Source organism: Gavialis gangeticus, unplaced genomic scaffold (assembly GCF_001723915.1).
Source record: "Gavialis gangeticus isolate Ggan-Ray unplaced genomic scaffold, GavGan_comp1, whole genome shotgun sequence".
Classification (NCBI taxonomy): Eukaryota; Metazoa; Chordata; order Crocodylia; family Gavialidae; genus Gavialis; species Gavialis gangeticus.
The window spans coordinates 2,926,736-2,946,217 of record NW_017729025.1 but is presented as its reverse complement, the minus strand read 5'-3'; the positions used below and the strand labels follow the sequence as shown (position 1 = coordinate 2,946,217).

Genomic DNA, 19,482 nt, shown 5'->3' with positions numbered 1-19,482 from the left:
TCCCATTTAACATGCTGAAACTTTATCTTCTGCTTGTGCACTTCATATACAGAAGACAAAGCAGAAGTGTTCTCTCAAAATGTAATGTTCTTCTCAATATCAATTTTTCCAAGAATTCGGGTCATCCCAGAGGCTGGAACGACCATGTACATGTTCTGGACACTGAAACCTTCACTTGGAGCCAACCGATAACCACAGTAAGTGCTTTTAAAAAATAAATCTGATATGAAATAGCAGCTGTTCAGCAGAACTGGTTTTTTGTCCTGCTATTTTCAGGGCCTCCGCTAGCTTCAAAGAGATGCAGCATTATGCAAATGGCTGCTAGGGCTGTATTCCTGAACACTTTTTGGTTGCACTTCTATCCTAATTAAGGCGGAGAGCGGCTGCCACTCAGAACTCTGTGTGGATACATCCAGGGGCTCCTAGCAGTGCCCGGCTTCAGTAGTAGCTTTGAGTGGCTGACTTTGCTCCAAAGTGCCTCTTCTGCACTGCATTCCAGTCGCTTGCTGGGCTCCCTCTGTTTTATTCCTTACCTCTCCCCTTCCTGTAGTGCTTTGGCCTGAGGGTCCCATTGTACAGTTGAGCTCTAGCTCTACTTGGTGCTTCTCTGGTATTTTGCTGAAGGAGAGACAGGCAAAGGCTGTTTGCCACTAAAGTGTTTGAAATCCCTGGGATATTGGTTCTTGTCTGCCCATGCTCCCCGTCCTCTTGCCCTACCCTGCACCACATGTGCATGCTACCAGTCTCCTAACTGGTCAGAGGGCAGTTTTCTCGAGCCTGTCAGTGCTGCTTGTGCAGGAGGCTACTTGCACTTCTTTGCTTAGCTCTCTGGTGCTGACTGCCTCAGTAGTAGGGTCCTGAACTGGAAGGATCTTGGGCCTCAGCCAGTCTGCCGATTCCTGCGTTCCATTTTGATGAGTTGGAGGGATTGCTGTGCAGTGACTTAAAGCGCTCTTTCACAGCCATGGCAGGCTGAATGCTCTGTTGCTTCTGCACTGTTACAAGTGTCGGCTGTTCCCGTTGCACTTCCTGGAATGTGCAGTGTTGCTGTAGCCTACTGCGGTGCAGGCAAGGAATGAGTGCTAGTCTTGTGGTTAGCATGAAACTGAATGTCAGGGGATCTGGATTCTGCTCCCAGCTCTACCAAACACTGGGGCTGTGCAAGTTCTCTTCCGTTTTCTCTACCTCATTTTTCCTGTCTGTGAAACAGACTGTTGCTTTCCCACGCAGAGATTCTGCCAGGCTCCGAGTCTCTAAGTGGCTTTATCCTTGTGAAGAAAAGCACTGTATAGGTGCTTTGAAGCACCGTCAGTAGGACGAGCCTGGAAAGGTCCCCTTACATATGCAAAGGGTTTTTAAATTTAATTACAATTTTTTAGCACATCAGTGGGGAGTTCAACTTTAATTGCAATGTCCCAGCTCCTCTCCTCCAGGAAGTGGGATGCTTGCTGTCTGTTTTGGCTCGTTATATCTCCTCGTTATGGTTTTTTTCCATTGTTTTGCTTCCCCTCCCACACAGGCATTATGATCTTGGAAGGGCAGTTGGCAAAGTGGAATTTGTACAAGCTGACAGCTCAGGAGAGTTTGGGAATTTCACTTTGCTGCTGAATCATAGTGAAGAACAATAAAGAGGATCAGAGTAAAGAAGATGACTGTGAGCTGTGATTTCACACAGTGGACATTTTAAAGCAGTCATTCAGTTGAGGAGCAAACAAATACCAAGGAAGTGAAACCTGGTTTGAAATGGGAAGGTTTCTTATTTCGATTGCGCTTAAAATACTTTACGTCAATATCTCAGAAAAATTCCCAGAAATAAATGCAAGATAAATTAGTTGATGATTCATCACTTCACTCTTTCAAGTAGGTCTGAGAGTTCCTAGTAAACATCCCTGACGGTCTGCATCTTGCTTCGATGCAGGACTCAATAGTAGGGTTACTATATTTCCAGCATGTGATGCCCCTGCTTCCAATCACCCTGCCCCACTCTCCCCAACCGCAAGCAGTTCCTTGCTGGGGCAAGCCAGGAAGTGCCAGGAAAAACTTTGAAGTTGAGCAGAGGCAGGGGAAAATCCTGGACATTTGATATTTTAAAAAACTGCTGGGACAAAGATGGGAGGATCCAAAAAGAGGACATGTCCAGGGAAAACCCGGGCATATGGTAACCCTACTCGGTAGTCTTAAGGCTTAAAGGAAAAAGCAACCCTTCTTTTTCCTTATTAATCTCTCTTCCAAGCTTCACATACCCACACCCACCATTGCAGACCAGGGCTAATCTACCGTTTCTGTGCCCATGGGCTGGTTGTTGGCCTGTGGGAAATGGCGTTCAGTTACATTTCAGATGTAAATGACATTTCCCTTCTAAAGGAATCAGAGGTCTCTGACCAGGTGTCATGCCTCAGAGCTGTGCTGCCACTTGGAGAATGCTTCCAACCAAGCCTTCCTTTTCATTTTGCTTTCTCCTGTTACAGGGTAAAACACCTTCGCCTCGGGCAGCCCATGCCTGTGCTACTGTTGGGAACAGAGGTTATGTATTTGGAGGCAGATACCGAGTAAGTGTGAGGACAATCTTACAGCTTTTGCTTCTGTATCCCTAAATTTGAATGCTTCAATTTCTTCTTCTTTTTTGTTTTAGGACTCTAGAATGAATGACCTTTATTATCTTAACTTGGACACCTGGGAATGGAATGAAACGTGGGTATCAAAACTTTCCAACTGGCTCTTTAAGCTAGCATGTAACTGAATATGCACATGTGCTTTTTCACTGGAAAAGTGACTCTAATAGAAATTCAGAGCATTTACCATCCTTTATGCATTGCTTCCAGAGACATAGACCTGAACCTGTCTATGCTCCATTACCTTGTTTCTTTACTTATTAGTCTCTTTTTAAATTATCTGAATAAACCAAAATACTTTCTTGCTGCCATCTCCTCTCCAGTTGCCATTACAAGACTATCCTCATTTAGCTTGATGTCTTCAGTGATTCCTTCCAGAAAGTCTGATCTGATGTTTAAAAATTGAGCTGTGCCACCCTAAAAAAGAACTTTGAAGCTGTTGCTAGTAGTTGATCACAGTACTCCACAGCACTAAACCACAGAGATAATTAAATACCTGAGAATTTTTTTTAAAAAAGGACTGTTTTTCATTGTAGCTAGCCTTTAATGTGCAGTGCTTTTGTTTGAATGCAGCATTACACAAGGCATTTGCCCAGTAGGCCGATCCTGGCATTCTCTAACGCCAATCTCATCAGATCACCTCTTTCTCTTCGGAGGATTTACCACTGATAAGCAGCCACTGAGTAAGTAGCTCCAAAAAACAACTTTTTTTGTCTCGGTCTGAGCAGTTGCATGTATAAACTTTGGTTCAGCTGCAGACTCTTTGCCAGCAGTGTAATACCTGGCCATTGCCTGGTGCCTTCCACGTCTAGAATTAGCAGAGGTCCAGTTATGGAAGAAACTGAGGCACAGGTAAGTGAATTGCCCAAGGTTATCCAGCAGACAGTGGCAGAAGCAGGAATCAAACTGCTCTCCTGAGTCCCAGCTGTTGACTATACAGCATGTTCTTAAGGGCCATTGTTGCTGCAGTGCTGTTAGCCCCCAAGAGGCCATGTTACGCTGCTTCTGGCTTAGGAAGTTGCCTGCCTGGAGCAGTGCCGGGTTCTGAGGTATTGTTCTGGAGCTCAGCATCTTCACCAGGGAGGCAAAGCCTGTGAGCTCTTCACCCACCACCATCAAGCCCAGCAGGTCCCTCTTCGGGTCCATGAATTAAGCTCTCAAATCAAATTACACATTGTGCTCAGTTTTTATTCGGGCTTTTCCCTTAGGTGATGAAGATCTGGTAAATCTCCCGGGCCAATTTTAAAATCCTTCTGAAGCAGGTAATGCAGGCTGAGACGCGAGACCTTCCCTTACTAGAACCAGTTTGATGACAGTATGGAATAACAGTCTCAGTGTTACTGTAGGCTTTGTTGGGCAGAGTGTAAGGGTTAAATCGGTAAACCACCCCAGAGATGGTATGCAAGCCTGTTTGGGAGTGGACTGAATCTGCACAGTGGAAGTAGCTCCTGGAAGGAACTGGGGAGGTCTGGAATAGTTGAGAATGAGGGAGGCTCAGAGCAGTGATTGGCTGTACCTGCTGGCTAGCTCAGCTCCAGGCAGGGTAAGAGAAATGAGATAAACAGTATTTATGGAGTAGAAATAGTTTAGGCACCACACCTCATCTGCTTGGTACCTAGTTGGCTAGTAAACACAGTTCAGCTGGATGTGAGAGAGGGCCAGTGATTGGACTAAGAGTGCATCCATATGTGTATGAGTCCTGCTGGTTGGCCATTCCTTCTGTTGGCCAGCCTGACTAACAGTGCTAAAGCTCGCTGGATTATGCTTGTTGCATCTCCTTGCAGTTGGAGCTGACCACCCTGTGGAGCAACACCAATTCCTGGTTGTAAGAGCAGGTGCTATTTAAGGATCATAGTAAAAATTACTGTCAACAAGGGCATGCAAGTTACCCCCTGTGCCCTGGTAAACATCAGCCATTACCAAGGAAGAGCTTTCACACAGCCGGCAGGGAGTCTGCATTTTGTTAGGTTGGACACTGATGACATGCCCAAATCTATGCTCGTTTTGGTAGCGGTGACACGTTTGGTGTTGTGTCTTTTTGTTCTTAGGTGATGCTTGGATTTATTGTATCAGCAAGAATGAGTGGATACAGTTTGAGCATAACTATTCAGAAAAACCAAGGTAAGGGGTTGCATGTGGGGGCTTGTTGTCTTCAGTTGCACAGACCAGTGAGGCAGCCTGGCATTGGTACAGAGAGAGTCCCGTGTGTATCCTAACATCCCCCGTGTTAAGACATGATGCATCAGGTGAGCAGCAGCTTTCTGCAGGAAGCGTGTCACTGCTGCCAGAGGCAGGCCTGAATGTCTGTTGAGAGGATTCTGGTGACTCATGAGCAGTCAGTACTGCTCCTCTTTAAGAGGAGATTAGATGAACACCTTGCTGGGGTCGTTTGACCCCAGTAATCTTTCCTGCCATGGCAGGGGGGCGGACTAGATGATCTACTCAGGTCCCTTCCGACCCTAGAAACTATGAAACTTAGACGCCACTATTTCCACAGGCTGCCAGTAAGAACTTATGCAAGCAAAACTGCCCCTAAGTTTGGAAACAAAAACAAGGCAAGGGAAGTTTCTTACCCTTATCCCTAAGCTACACCCTAGGCCTCCTTAGAGTCCCACTGATGTTTTTGTCCGAGATCGGCTACCCTGCTGATTCTGCCAGCCCTGAGTGCTGAGGACCCTGGACTGTCGCTGGTCATGGGATCATCTAAAGGACTCCAGCTCTAACCTGGCCAGTCTCTAAAAAGCCTCAAAGCCAGTCCCCCTCATCAGTATGATTTGTACCAGGCACTAATGCCTTGCTGAAATGTTTTGGAAGGGACCACAGTTCTGATAGCTACTGGACTTACGCCAACCACCATCGGCTACTGGGACAGACAAAGCTGCACATGTTGCAGGAAGTGGGCTGAGGCACTCAGAACATTTCTACATGTGCTCTGGGGATGGTGAGGGGAGCAGGGCGGCACTTTAATTGGAGCGACTCTGAGAACCACTCATTGAAACACTGCCACGTCTTGTGTATCAGCATCTCCACATTTAAAAATGGTGGCGGGGGCGCTTGAACTAAAGCTCGCTCGACAAGCTTTAGATAAAGTGCCCCCAGCACCATTTTTAAGCATGTGGGGAGGCTGATATGCGAGATGCAGGAGGCTGGCGGAGTGTGGCAGTTGCCACACTCCAGCGGACTGCTCGGGCATAGGTGCCCCTAATGCCGGCCTAGGTGTTGGACACCAAGTCTGACGATTGTGTGCACTGGCAGGCAGTTCCTGCATGGTGCACGCTGTTCCTACACAGTAATACAGGATACCATGCTCAGAATAGGCATTGGGAAAAGAACTGGCGATCGGATTGGCAAATATGGCCCTGGCGTGCCAAGCTAACCTTCCACCCACCTTGTGTTGTGGCACTTTGAACTATTGGTCTTCCTGTAGGGTTCAGAAACTTGGATGAAGTACTTAAAGCTGTGGCAGCAAACCTTGTGTAGTGTAACGAGTTACAGACTAGCTGTTAAACAGATCAGCATCCAAGCGCAGCTTCTTGAGTCCACCAAGACAGCACTGCCTGTCTGCACAACGTGTTTTTGAGCTGCTCAGCCCTGCTTCACTTTCTCACCAAGTAATTTAGAGTGCATGCACTTGATTAGATGAGGGCTATCCTGCCCTGTGCAGCCTTGCTGAGGTGCTGTGCTAAGTATTCATGAAGGGAGTTCGAGTTGAACCTCATGTTTGCATTTTACATTTTAGCATTCTCCTGTAATGGCTGATGTTGCCTTTTGCCTCTCCCGTTGCTTGCAGGTTGTGGCACACGGCTTGTGCTAGCGAGGAAGGAGAGGTGATCGTGTTCGGTGGCTGTGCCAACAATTTGCTTGCCCACTCCAAAGCGGTAAGTCTGGCTGTGTGCCTGTCAGAATCTGGCCTGCATTGTTTCCCACCCTAGTGCTGCTGGCAGCAGGAACATCCCCTCCCTCCCCAGTGCAGTGCGTACCTGGTCTGGGATGTGAAAAACATTTTCCTACTGCCAGTGTGACAAATGAAGCTTCAGAAGGAAAAAACCTGTTCAGCTGTTGCTGATTTAAGGAATGAGCTGTCTTTGGGCTCCCCCTTCTCTGTTGCATCAGACAGGCTGCTGCTTTCATCTCTCTGTTCGCCTGTCTGTACTGGCAGGTTGACTTGCGCTCCACCAGCCCATGGTGCAGTGCTCGCTGCCTGCCTTTTAAACTTTCACACAAGCATCTGTCCTGCCTTCTTCTACCTTATGGGTTTCCTTTAGATCTTCCTCAAAACCCTCCTGTGTCTGGCTTACCAGACTGCTGGTAGTTAAGTGCCCGGTGTGCTGTGAGCTCTCTGGGCCGGGCCCGGGGGGCTGTTCTGTGCTATACATCCTGTAGCACAATGAGCTTAGTTCATGTCTCAGGCTCCCAAATGTTACAATATAAATGTACTTAACCAGAAACCTGTTTCTCTTTCCAGGCTCACAGCAATGAGATCCTTGTGTTTTCTCTGCAACCAAAATCTCTTGTGAGGTAAAACAAAAAAACAGGAACTCCTGCCTTTGCTCTCTCCCTCCCTTCCCCCTCACTGCACTCAGGACTTGGTGCCTAGGTGTGCATAGGGGCCTTCTATTGGCTTGTTTACCAAGGAAGGCCATTAATCAGTGGTGTAACAATGCCAATATTATGGCTACTGACACTTAAGAGCTGTTTGTTCCTTTGAAACTATTAGCTAAGTAGCTCTAATGTAGAAGTTTCTGACCTGTTGCTATTTACTGTATTGGAAGAGGTCAGCTCCTATTAAGAGACTCTTCTTTCTTTTTTTCCAGGCTGTGCCTAGAAGCAGTTATCTGCTTTAAAGAGATGTTAGCCAGCTCCTGGAACTGCCTCCCAAAACACTTGCTTCATAGTGTCAACCAGCGGTTTGGCAGTAACAATACATCTGGCTCCTAAGACTCCCGCTTTCAATTACACTGAACAAGAAGTGCATGGATGAGCATTTCTAAAAGATGTAATAATTTTACCAACTAAGTGTGGCAGGCGTGAAACTTGTATAGATTACAAATCGGCATTGTTGTAGGTAGTAGCTTCTCGGCTTTAAGGTGCATGTGAATGGCCTAGAGAGAACTTATTTTTGTGTAAAGATGTTTGCAATAAATGTATTTAATGCAAGTGGAGATGTATCCAGTGCTTAACCAGTAGCGGGTTTGCTCAACTTACTGCCACCCTTTCATTAAGTGATTGTAAGAAACCTGTTTCGAAGGGGGTCAACTCTCCATTGTCCAAGAGGTGCAGTAGGTAAGACGATAGTTTGAGGATTGATGGTACTCGCTAAACAGGGCAAGACACAGCATTATGCTGATAGTGATCCGTAAGTACAGTAATCTGAGGATAGATTCCCTGAGTGGCCCGTGCTAGTATATAAACTGTTTTTGTTTTCTAACATTTAAAAGTGTATAGTGATAGAAAAACTTGAGTTTGTTCTGGGGAACTCTTGTCGTTTAACCCTCCTGTTGTTGTGATACTGCTTCTTCTGTGTTTGCTCCTAACTTGTTTTCTAGCATTTTAGAGCCTCTGTGGTGAAATGCGGCTCTCACATCCTTTGCCTTTAGCCTCTCAGGAGCTTCACTTATTAAGCCTCCATCGTTAGTCAGCAGTGGAGACTCCCAAGGTAATTAGCACCCTTGGCTGAGGATGGTCAGCTTTGCCTGGAGGTAGCTTTGACTAACATCCTTGCTTTTGAGCCCCCACGCATCTTGTGGAACCAGCTCGAATGTGCCTGCTCTGCTCAACTGGGAAACTTTACTTGGTGTGGGCTGCTGTTATAATCCATGCCAAGAACTATCTGCATCTGCCTTACTCATGCTCAGTGTCTCCATGGGCTCCAGCTCAGCCACCGCTGATGGGAGATCGCAGTTAAATCCTTGAAACCAATACAAATAAAGGGCTTTAAAAATGAGAGCAAGTCACTTTCAGCACTCTACTTCCTGTGTCAGTTCTTTTCATTGTAGTAGAATTGTAGGCCAGGTTTGATATAGCTCAACCCAGGTGGCTACAGTTCAGAAATCACACAGGAGTGCTAAGCAGAATAAAATGTCTCCAAGCCTCAGTGCTAGGGCAGTGTTTATACCATCCTGTCTTACCGGTGTGGGTAGGGAGCCTGAGTCTGCACCACATGCCTGGAGCAAGCTGCTTAGAAACCAGACTGAAATGGCTGTTTTGCCACCTCTGGCCCTCATTACTTGTCATTCACAAAATTACCACAGGCCAGAGCACATTATTTCTAATAAAATGGGAAATAGTGTGTCCCCTTCTGCAAGTAGAGGGTCACTGAACAATCTGCCATGCCTAGAGACAAACTATCCTGCCAGCTGTACTGAAGTCCTGCAAGGACAGAACAGGGAACCACATGAAACCAGTCTCCTCTGTGAGCAGAGGCCAATACTAATTTACTTGTACACTTGACCCTATGTACCGAGACATATTTATAAGGACTTGGTACAAGTCAGATTTTGCCTCAGTCCATCTCTGCCTGTTGACCCAAGTTAGTCAAGCTGATTATATTCTTTTAAACAGTTAACTTAGTTGATCAGGAGGCTGGAAGAAGCCCAGATAGCAGGTGTGCCATTGTCCTCTTCTGTAGGCAGCTCGACTAACTTGCTTATTGTTGATTACATAGATATCAGCAATCATTTTTTCTTCTTACTCAGGAGATTAGGTGCAGATACTTTCACTTTACCAGGAATATTTCTTGATAAGTCAGTGTCCTATAAAACAAAGTGAGAATTAAGATCACATACAGTGTAAAAAGTTCTGCTCACCAGCTTCCTCTTCCCTTTTGGAATACTTGCTGCAAATGAGATTACACAACTATCAACAATAGCAATGGCACTTTGCAGCAAGGGTGGGGCTGTCCCAGACAGCTCACAGTGTACAACTCTAAAGCCTCCCAACTCATTAGAGCAGGGGTGGCCAACCTGCAGTGCCCCTGGTACATGGGGGAGAGAACAGGCAGTACCAGCAGCAGACTGGCCAGGGGAAGGGCATCTGGGCGACACTTGGGGAGGGCCTGCCAAAAAGGTTGGTCCCCTCTGCATTAGAGGATCACAAACCCATGAAAGGACTGCAGCTCCCACTGATGAAAGCAGTGGATTGTCAAAACATCCTGGCAGGCTCAGTAGTTATAATTAACGCACTTAAAGTACTCAGTGATGAGACACCATCAAAGAGTTCTATTTAGTGGGATATTAGCAGGATCAATTTTAGGCCTGATGCTCTTCAAAACTGTCCTTGAGCTATCACTGCTTATAAAATGTGCAGATGAGAAGTGAGGACTGCAGCAATCCTGCAGAGCAGGGCCCATGAAAAAAAATGCAAGAGCTACCAAGCCTTTTGGATAGGACAGGATATAAATCTAATAAATCAGATCACACATCAAGGAATAAAAAGACAGCAAGCCATACCTACAGAACATCCTGGGAAAGCAGCAGCTCCCAGAAGGGTTTAAGGGGCACATAATGAACTCCTGGCATGCCTGACAGGACGATGGGACCCTTAGATATGTAACACGAGTAGAGGTTTGGAGATCACTTTCTGTCACTCTAAAGTGCCACAGTACTGCACACATTTTAAAATGGAGACTGTGCAAAGGAAAGCCACAAAAAAGGACTAAGGCTGGTGAACCCAATCTGTCTAAATTTAGAACTTGTAAGTGATTTCTTCACTTACCTTCACAAGGACGAAACAAAGTAGTAGAAGGCTCTTTAAACTAGCAGTGAAAATGCAATGGGAACTAATAGCTAAAGTCTAACTCATTTCTAATCAAGTGAGCAGTTGTGCAGCTCCATGCTGTGTACCCGGGTGAAATTAAAGTCCTGTGACATGCAGGTCAAACTAGATCGACAATCCCCAACCCAGGGCTGCTGACAACATGGTGATCACAAACCCTAAAACAGGAGAAAATTAAAAAAGATGACAAGGGAAGCAAGTTATGATGTCTGCAGCACTGGATAGGGTTGTGTCACCCATGGGTCAGCAAAGGTTGGTCTTTAAAATCTATATATTTTTGCGCCTACTGAGGAATGCAAAAATAAAACAGAAAACAGTGTTTCTTCTGAAAAGTGTCTCCAGTCAGAACTGGTGCTCCTCTTCATTCTAGCCGCAATACCCTTTGTACAAGCCAGAGAGTTATTTACCTTTACACTGCGAAATAAATCTTTCTCTCTTGCAGTCGCTTCTTTGGAATGCATGAAGTTATGCAAGGCAGTTTTAGCAGCTGGAAAGAGTATAGGGGGAAAAAAAAGATTTAAGATGGTATCTGAAAATACTTTCCTAAACAAATAGGTTAAAAAAGATTATAGTGCTCTACAAAGCAAGTACCTTTTCCTTTCTTCTGGGTGCCTGGTGTAAGCTTCACTTTATACCTTTCAAAAGAAAAAAAAAAAGTTATATAATTAGCTCAAAATGCTTCAGAAAACTGCCAAAGATTTTTTCCAGACAGATTGTTGCAACTCACTTATAGTTTGCCATGGTGGTGTATGGCGCGCATATTGGTATGGCGAAGAGGAGTATGTCGTCAGGGTAAGGCTGGCCTGTTAAAGAATCCAGCAAAGTCTCTCCTTCCTGGAAGAGCAAACACAGAGTCCCTGCTGTAATACAACACCCTCCAAACCAAAGCAACATTTAAAGCAATAACAATATCTTTGGTGCTGGAGATAGTTGACGGTTCTCCCTAGAAGTCAAGCTACAAACAAGACATGATACACTATCGATGAGAAAACTGATATGCACTGCTAGCTCTGCCGTTTACTTCACTGAAATGTATTCATCATAGAACAGGCTTTTGGACAGACAGCCCTGACTTTTCAACAAGGTATCTCAAGGCACAAGGTAAAATAAATTTCAGTTTTAGGCATAGTGTCTGGGACTTCCTGAGTGTGGTTTATATTTCTGCTTGGTCAATGAAGACCTCCTTATTCAGAAAGACAGTACAGCTGCCTCTCCAATGACATTCATTCTGTCCAGGAACAGCACACACCAACTGCAGAGGCTTCCTCAGCCTGACCTGAAAGCTTGTTAAGAATTTAAGTTGGTCTAATACAAGATATTAGATTCACCCAACGAACCTTGTCTCTCTCGCGTACGTGCTTTCTACCTTTCTTTTTTTTAAATCAAGTACTGATTACTTCTGTAAACCATCTCTACAGAAATCTTCTGAGCAAATGTGTTCTCTGTTTCTTGGGTTTAGTGTTTTTTAACATGTCTGGAAGTGAACTGCAACTTTTAAACTAAAGACCAATTTTCATCAGAGTCAGGCTTTACTTGAGCTGTCAGCTTACAAGGGAGGTGGGATCATCTGCTGTCTGGAGTCCCTGGAGTTTTCCAGGTGAAAGCAAAAGGCAAACTTCTTCATCTGAAAAGGAATACCTTTATCCAGACTGACAATTTATATGCTAAGCATACCATAGTAACCCTAAGTGTTATTCTGTCATAGGAGCAGTTGGTTAGAGTGTGGTGCTAATAACACCACGGTGACAGGTTTGATCCCTGGGTGAACTAGATAATCTCTTGAGGTCCCTTCCAGCCTTACTTCTCTGTAATAAAGGCGAGGGCTGAATTCTTGGGGTCTACACCAAGGTCACAGGCAACAGACTTCCAACTGATTAGTGCTGCTTCTGGTAGGCCGAGTGCATAACCTCTGTGACAATCTCCTCAAAGTCAGGGCCGGGGGCCTGGACCTGATCTCATAAGGTCCCTTCCAGCCCCTAACTTCTATGAAAAAACGCAATAAAAAACTTGGAAACTAAATGCTTTGGTGATCCTCCTGTAACAAGGTGAATGGTTCAGACGACCTCAGAAGCCAGGCCAACATTAATGATGAGCAGGGAGGCTCTCAGCTGTCTCTAAACACTTGTATCTTGGTATTTTAGTAGAGGCTAGAAGATAAACGTTTACCTCATTTCCCTGCTGATCTTGATCTTGTTCATCCTGCATGAGGTATATAAAAAAAATGAAACATTAGGACTTGCAGAACATAAAACTACTTTTTCCAGAAGCTCACGTTCACAGTGCACACAAACAGGCTCAATGCAAACAGAACCAGAGCTCACATTAAGGGAGAAGCCAAGCACGTTTGTGCCGTTGTATTCCTTGGAGCTTTTTCTTCCTTCTCCCAAACCTCCTCGGTATGTGCAAGACTGGGAGACAGACTAGGCTGGAAATACTGAACTGCATCATCTACCTACTCAATTATATTTCAGCTACATAATTTACAGAATGCAACACAAAGGGATCCCCAATAAAACTCAGCCGACCAGTGCATCTCAACTTCAGCTCCTGATGGCTGTGTTCCAGAGAGGGACAAAATATGGTGCCACACTGACATGTTACATGGACTCTGTAACGTTGTAACTGCAGCAAACCTATGGCTTAGCAGAGCCTGAGCAGCCAGGTGCCAGGAAAGCAGGGGCAGAGCGAGTGCGCAGCGTTTACCTTCTCATCCTGCTGCTCTTCTGGGGCTACATCCTGCGAGTCATGCAACACCACTCCGCCTGGGGGCGTTTCTTTCATGCCTTCGTTTGCCCGTTGTCCAGTCTTTGGTTTCTGAGGAAGTCGCTTCACTGGTTCTTGTTTTGTTTTTCCTTTCTTCCCTTTCTTCAATTTTTCGTCTTTGCTTGACCCTGCAGACTAGATTTCACACACACAAATGACTGAGAACCTACACGAAACACAGAGCAATCGGTAAGAAGGGGACAGGCAGTTATCAGATGCTTACACCCAAGAGCTTCATTATAAGTTCGCGATCTTCTTCATCCTGATCCTTGTACTTCTCTTTCATTTTTTTCATTTTACTCTGTAGGAGAAATAAAAGTAGTGAGCTATCAGTAAAGCACAAAGATCTGTGGAAACATTAACCCAGCGAAATTTACAGATCAACCTACTAATCTGTCCTTCACTCATGCATGGCATTTGGTCTCCCTGGATTCCTCTAAGAGTTAACACTACACTGGTCCAACAGAACCTCTATTTTTGTCAGGGAAATATGCAATCACTCAGCAACTGATTTTTACCAACTGCAGGGTAGACAAAGATTTGTCTGGATGGATGTTCCTGCCACGACCAGGTTGGACTAGAAGTGACCTCCCAAGGGTCCTCTCCTATGACTTTATAACAAGTGGTCAGTAAAGTCTCAATGTGTACCTCAACATCTCTGACTGTACAAAAAAGAATACTGCGTAAGTGTGAAAAAATGAACCCTTCACAAGTCAAGGCCTCTCATGGGGTGAATCAGTCATTTCTGCAGCTTCTTGTTGTCTACCTTCTGTCCTCGTTTCACGGGCTGAGGGGCCGACATGCTCTTACTGGCAGCAGAAGGTGGTGTTAGCAGCGTGTTACTCTCTTTTTCCCTTTCTTCTAAAGCCTCTAAGTTTTCTGTATCATTTTGCTGCTTCCTTTTCTTCATTTCTCTAAATGAAATGAAAGCAAATCATTTAGGACATCCCCTCCAAAATAACTCACCTTTAATTAATTCAATAGTAAAAACAGAGACAACCGTTACAAGTTGGTTCCCAGAAGATGCACACTGTGGTTACTTCTGGACTTGTCTCTGTGTGCGGCTAAGGTGGGATTTCCCCAAACTCAAGGCTCTAATCCATTAGTGTCCTGTCCCTCTCACCTCCCCCTCGGGAATCAAGCTTCCTTGCTGTTCCAACCAATATGTGACAATCAGGACCCATTCCTACCAAACAAACCACAGGCTGCTCAAAAAATGCAGGATATTCTCTTTGATAGAAATCCTGAATCTCTGTGAGGAACAGAATTTACAGCTAAGCCACTTTTTCTTCTTTGTACCTGTGGCAAATAAAAAGTTTAAATTTCCTGCTCTTAACATCAGACTGTCTGCATGTTCTCTTACCTCCTGCAGCTCTACAAATCTGCAAGGACTAATACTAGTGGGGATACGACATCAACAACAAATGCCCAGCTGTCCCCACAACCTCGCCATTCAGTGAATGAAATACACCCTGCTTTCCCTTGGAGAAAGATGAATGGCAGAGCCTTCTTCTGTAGCTTGGTCCAGTACTGGTCCCCGAAGGATAAGCTATTCCCAATTCAAGCTGCAAGCACGGCACACTGGCAATCTCAAACCGTCCTAGTGTCTCTGGAAAAGGGAGTACACCATATCTGGCCAGCCTTGACTCTGGGCATGATAGCTTCTATCATTATGCTTATGAGAAGTATGGGAAGAATAACTGTATTTCCTCCCTAACACCTTTGACATACTGAGCAGTATATAGACATTCATACCTTGACCAGTTAATTCAGGACTGGGTAGACAAGAATTAGGATCATCTAAGGAAGGGACCACCTGGGTCATTAAGCCCTGTCTCTGCTACTGCAAGCCATGCTGTCAAAAACCTATTCACAGAGGAAACCACCTCCGCGTACCTTGATGTGTCCGTCTGGGGAACCATGTCATTTTTAAAGCAAACACAATCATTATCTTGGCCTCCTAAGGGTTGGCTCCTGTGTCCAGCTTGCTCTCCAGACTACACGTGCCAGCCCAGGGAGGCCGTGTCGATAGAACAAGTGCTGAGATCTCCTTTATACTGCACAACACCTGATGCAGAGACTGCTAGTGTGGGCTGCACAACTATGATTTTGTCAAGACCCTCTGACAAGCACTGAGAAGCTGAGACATGGAGCATGTGCCTCTATCTCATGGGATGAGGGCTTCAAAGGGCTTTAAACACTTGAATACTACTGAGGAGCAGGCCCTGATGCTCTGGTGCAGAGGATATTCTCTTTGATAGAAACCAGAGGGCAGCTGGTGGCAGAACCCCATTTGGAGGCATAAGACCCATTTCATTGTCACTTCCTGCAACTTCATTGGTGTCAAAGGTCACGTGACATGACTTCCTGATGTGATACTGCTTCCTGTGAGGTCTCTGACTATGGCTCACTGGCCCACTGGGTGATAAAAAGTTCATGATCCGGCCCCACATTCAAAAAGGTTGGACACCCCTGATTTAGACCTTTCCTTCCCTCGGACGGAAGGACATTCTTACCTTCTCTCCTTGGCTGACAAATGCCTTCGCCCATGTGACTTGCTATCGCTCTATAAAGTGAAATAGAGCTAGATTTCATTACTTCCACTAGCACAAAGCATACAGTTAGGCTATTTGTTTGAAAAGCTTATCAAGGGCTTACCAAGTCGGATACTTCCTCTTGTGTGACCATCTTCTGCTGGGATCTGTGAAGAAATGGAAAGGCACAGCACATGTCTTTACAGAATGAACTGTATTACCAAACTGCTTTAACTTAGAGGCAGCCACAGCTGAGACAAGCTCTCAGGGGGGTATCTACTAGGCAACATATCCAGGAAAAACCATGTCTTTTTTTGAACGTATATCAGAAAATTTGCTGCACCTGAGGTGATTATAAATCAATGCACTCTGGCATACTATTTCATTGTCATCTATAATAGTCATGGAACTCTCTTTTGTATCAACAGTTAGATTAACCCAGCATCAAATGCCTATTTCTTGAGCTAAGATTTGCAAAGAAACCTTAGTCAATCAAGTTAGGTTTCTTTTGAAAGCCTCAGCTTTGAGGACGGGGGGGAGGGAGGGGCTTGGTGTCTGACATATTGGGAACAGAAATCATGGAACATGAGGGTTGAAGGGAGCTCAAGAGGTCACATCTAGTCCAACCCCCTGCTCCAAGCAGGACCAGCCCCAACCACATCATCCCAGACAAGGCTTTGTTGAGCCAGGTCTTTAAAACTCCCAAGGATGGAGCTTCTACCACCTCTCTGAGTAATCTGTTGCAATGTTTTACTACCCTCCTGGTGAGGAAATTCTTCCTAATATCTAACCTCAACTTCCCTTGTTGCAGCTGGAAACCCTTACTCCTTGTTCTGCCATCTGCCCCCACTGAGAACAGCCCAGCTCCATCCTTTTTGCAGCCCCCCTGCAGGGAGCTGAAGGCTGCTATTCAATCCCCCTCGGTCTTCTCTTCTATAGACTAATATGTTTGTTAGCTCTCTGTTCCATACACAAACGCTTATTTCACATGAAATATGTATTAGAGAAACCAAGGCTGCAAGAAAGGGGAGTCTTATTCATTAGGACAGCTGGTATTTTTTCCATATGCTCATCCTGAAATGCCTCATAATCTAGGATCAGAGTATTTTATTCTGAAGCCTATTCCATTCTCTAACTAATGTCTTTTGTGAGGATCTGTGGTAGTAAGAACTATCCACTGGGGCCCAATTTCCTATGGACAGCCAGATGGCAATAAATTCAGGCCCTGGCAAGCAGGATAAAAACAGGAGTGACCTTGGCATTTCCACTTCCGAACCAGAGAATGCAGAATTGCAGGGGTGACAACAATATACACAAGGGGAAAGCAAAATGGCACAAGAGGAAGATCTGGGCAAAATGCCCAGGGAGAGTGCAGTGAGGCTACCAAGTGGGTGACCACACACTCAGCTGCTGCTGCTGTCTAACACACTAGGGACAGGAACAGCCTCCCCTGGTCACATTCAAACAGCCCTCTAAGGCAGTAGCAATGGTGGCACTACTGGAAAGTATCACAGCTCCTTCAGTTACCTTTGTGACTGGAGATGTGACAGATCGATGGCAGTGTCTGGATAATGCATCTCCTCCTCTTTCACTTCTCTTGCAAACTCCTGACCTTCAACCTCTTCTTCAGATTCTGCACCATCTTCTTCAGAGGTTTCCTCCTGTGCTGCTGGATTGTTTATCCTGTCCCTGTCTGGGTCAGCAACAGCCTCCTCGTGGATAGTTTCAGCAAGAGCTTCCTCCAGGCTAGTTTCAGTCTTGATGTTTACACCATTAGGTGCTTCTTGAGGCTTTGCCTTCTCTTCATCACTGCTGCTGTCGTCTCCTTCTGGTGCTGTTTATAAAAGACGTAGGAAAAATAATTTTAGATTAAAGATACTAGACTAAAATTGCACAAATCAGAGAGCTGACTGCATACCTCAGCAGGTTTTTATTAGTTTGCAGCACCTCCTATTACGTTACCCCCCAGATAATACCTAAGAGTTCAATGTCTTCCAACTCCAGTTCATTGCTACCACTGGTCACGGTTTCCACATCCTCATCCTGCACTTTGACTTTCCTTTCTTCTCTGTGTCTCCAAACACAACTTTCATCCACCTAATGAGAGAAATAGGTCTTTTTTACTGGACAAAAAAGCGATTTTACCAGTAAGGAATATGCATCTTTTAAATCCAGCCTGGAAAACATGTCCCGGGAAGGATAAGGCTAGTGATATCCTATTTCATCTAGTCACATACCCACTGGTCAGAATACAAACCATGAGCTTCAGAAACTTCTGCCAACACTTCCAACAGAATTGGGGGAAGAAAGCTGGTAGCAATTGTGCTCACAGGGTTCATTTGTTTTAAACAGAGAAGGTTTAAGATTGAGAGCCTCATGCCAGTGAAAAAATAATGAACTGGCAGAAGCAGCATTTTCTGAGATTTGTTGCAATGAGGAGAGAGAGACAGGTGTGAAGACATTAGTAGGCAAGACAAAAATAGGCGCTCCCAGTTCCAACAGCTGCACTGAAGTGGCACTGGAGATTGCTGTGCAGCAGGATTCCCGTGGTGCGAAGGAGCACGCAGGTGCTGAAGTAGGCTGGGATGCAGGCCCGATAAATACTTTCAAAGAACTCTGAAGTGGGAAAAGACAACACAGCTGAGTGTCTGAGATGGCTGTGCCAGATGGATGAATGGTACATCATCCATCAGCTGCTGCTGCTGTCCACCATGTCAGGGACAGGAACAGTTGGTAAGTCAGTGTAAGTCCCCCCTAATACTGTAGACCCCTCATAGTACAGTTAGCTAACATCACACAGTGGAGAAGGGAGCCTGTTCTCTCCATAGCACACAGAAAGCCTATGCAGAGCAGGCTCCAAGGAAAAGGAGGATGGTGCACAAAGGAAAGAAGCAGAAGCTGCAAGGATCAGAAAAAGCACACATGGGATTTATGATTCCTATGACTATGATTTTTTGTCTGGTATAATTTCACTACCAAATACCTACTTCTGCCTGGCTTTTTGGAAAACCAGGGGGAAAGGAGCAGGGAGGGAGAGGCCACCTGCATTAATGAAGTGACTCATTCCATATTTTTCCATGCATCACACTACGTGTAATCTAAGTGGGTACACCTCTCCTTCAAATCCTTACACCTCAGCTCAATAATCCAGCAGGTTAAATCACGACTCTGGATTTCCTGGAATTCATGGGTTCAACTGTTAAAGTCACTTCATAAAGTCACTCCATGTAGGGGGACCTACATGGAGCACATCTGTGATGGGCCAGCCTCAGAGATGATGCTCAAGGGCAACCAGCACGGTTTCATTAGGGGCAGGTCATGTCAGACCAACCTGATTGCCTTTTATGATCAGGTCACAAAAGCCTTGGATGCAGGTGTTGCTGTGGATGTAGTTTTTCTGGACTTCAGCAAGGCCTTTGACACCGTCTCCCACCCCATCCTCATTAAGAAATTGGGTGACTGTGGCATTCATGCCTACACAGTCAAATGGATTGCAGATTGGCTGAAGGGTCGCACTCAGAGGGTGGTGGTGGATGGGTCATATTCAACGTGGGGAGAAGTGGGCAGCAGAATCCCCCAGGGCTCAGTCCTTCGGGCCCGCACTGTTCAATCTCTTTATCAGCGATTTAGACGACAGGGTGAAAAGCAGCCTGTTTAAATTTGCTGATGATACCAAAATTTGGGGTGAGGTGAGCACACTAGTAGGGAGGGAAAGACTGCAGCAAGACTTGGATAGGTTACAGGGGTGGGCTAGCAAAAACAGGATGCGCTTCAACACTGACAAGTGCAAGGTGCTGCAC

At 45.5% G+C, this 19,482-nt stretch overlaps 2 protein-coding genes across 4 annotated transcripts in view; one reads left to right on the top strand and one right to left on the bottom strand.

The window, feature by feature from the left end:
- The window catches only part of KLHDC2 (kelch domain containing 2), a 22,413-nt gene extending 13,859 nt beyond the window's left edge, over positions 1 to 8,554 (top strand). For both annotated transcript variants that reach the window (XM_019518333.1, XM_019518332.1), the window contains 8 exons: positions 114 to 197; positions 2,469 to 2,549; positions 2,633 to 2,691; positions 3,186 to 3,295; positions 4,661 to 4,733; positions 6,403 to 6,490; positions 7,078 to 7,130; positions 7,427 to 8,554. In XM_019518333.1, coding sequence (XP_019373878.1) covers positions 114 to 197; positions 2,469 to 2,549; positions 2,633 to 2,691; positions 3,186 to 3,295; positions 4,661 to 4,733; positions 6,403 to 6,490; positions 7,078 to 7,130; positions 7,427 to 7,550 — 672 coding nt within the window. In that variant the 3' untranslated portion in view covers positions 7,551 to 8,554. The remainder of the gene's footprint in view (positions 1 to 113; positions 198 to 2,468; positions 2,550 to 2,632; positions 2,692 to 3,185; positions 3,296 to 4,660; positions 4,734 to 6,402; positions 6,491 to 7,077; positions 7,131 to 7,426) is intronic.
- Positions 8,555 to 9,020: 466 nt separating this feature from the next.
- NEMF (nuclear export mediator factor) overlaps positions 9,021 to 19,482 on the bottom strand; it is a 35,591-nt gene continuing 25,129 nt past the window's right edge. For both annotated transcript variants that reach the window (XM_019518330.1, XM_019518331.1), the window contains 12 exons: positions 17,659 to 17,779; positions 17,210 to 17,516; positions 15,807 to 15,849; positions 15,665 to 15,714; positions 13,915 to 14,062; positions 13,372 to 13,449; positions 13,089 to 13,283; positions 12,552 to 12,584; positions 11,113 to 11,219; positions 10,977 to 11,020; positions 10,793 to 10,872; positions 9,021 to 9,364 (listed from right to left, as the gene is read on the bottom strand). In XM_019518330.1, the coding sequence (XP_019373875.1) occupies positions 9,287 to 9,364; positions 10,793 to 10,872; positions 10,977 to 11,020; positions 11,113 to 11,219; positions 12,552 to 12,584; positions 13,089 to 13,283; positions 13,372 to 13,449; positions 13,915 to 14,062; positions 15,665 to 15,714; positions 15,807 to 15,849; positions 17,210 to 17,516; positions 17,659 to 17,779 (1,284 nt within the window). In that variant the 3' untranslated portion in view covers positions 9,021 to 9,286. The remainder of the gene's footprint in view (positions 9,365 to 10,792; positions 10,873 to 10,976; positions 11,021 to 11,112; positions 11,220 to 12,551; positions 12,585 to 13,088; positions 13,284 to 13,371; positions 13,450 to 13,914; positions 14,063 to 15,664; positions 15,715 to 15,806; positions 15,850 to 17,209; positions 17,517 to 17,658; positions 17,780 to 19,482) is intronic.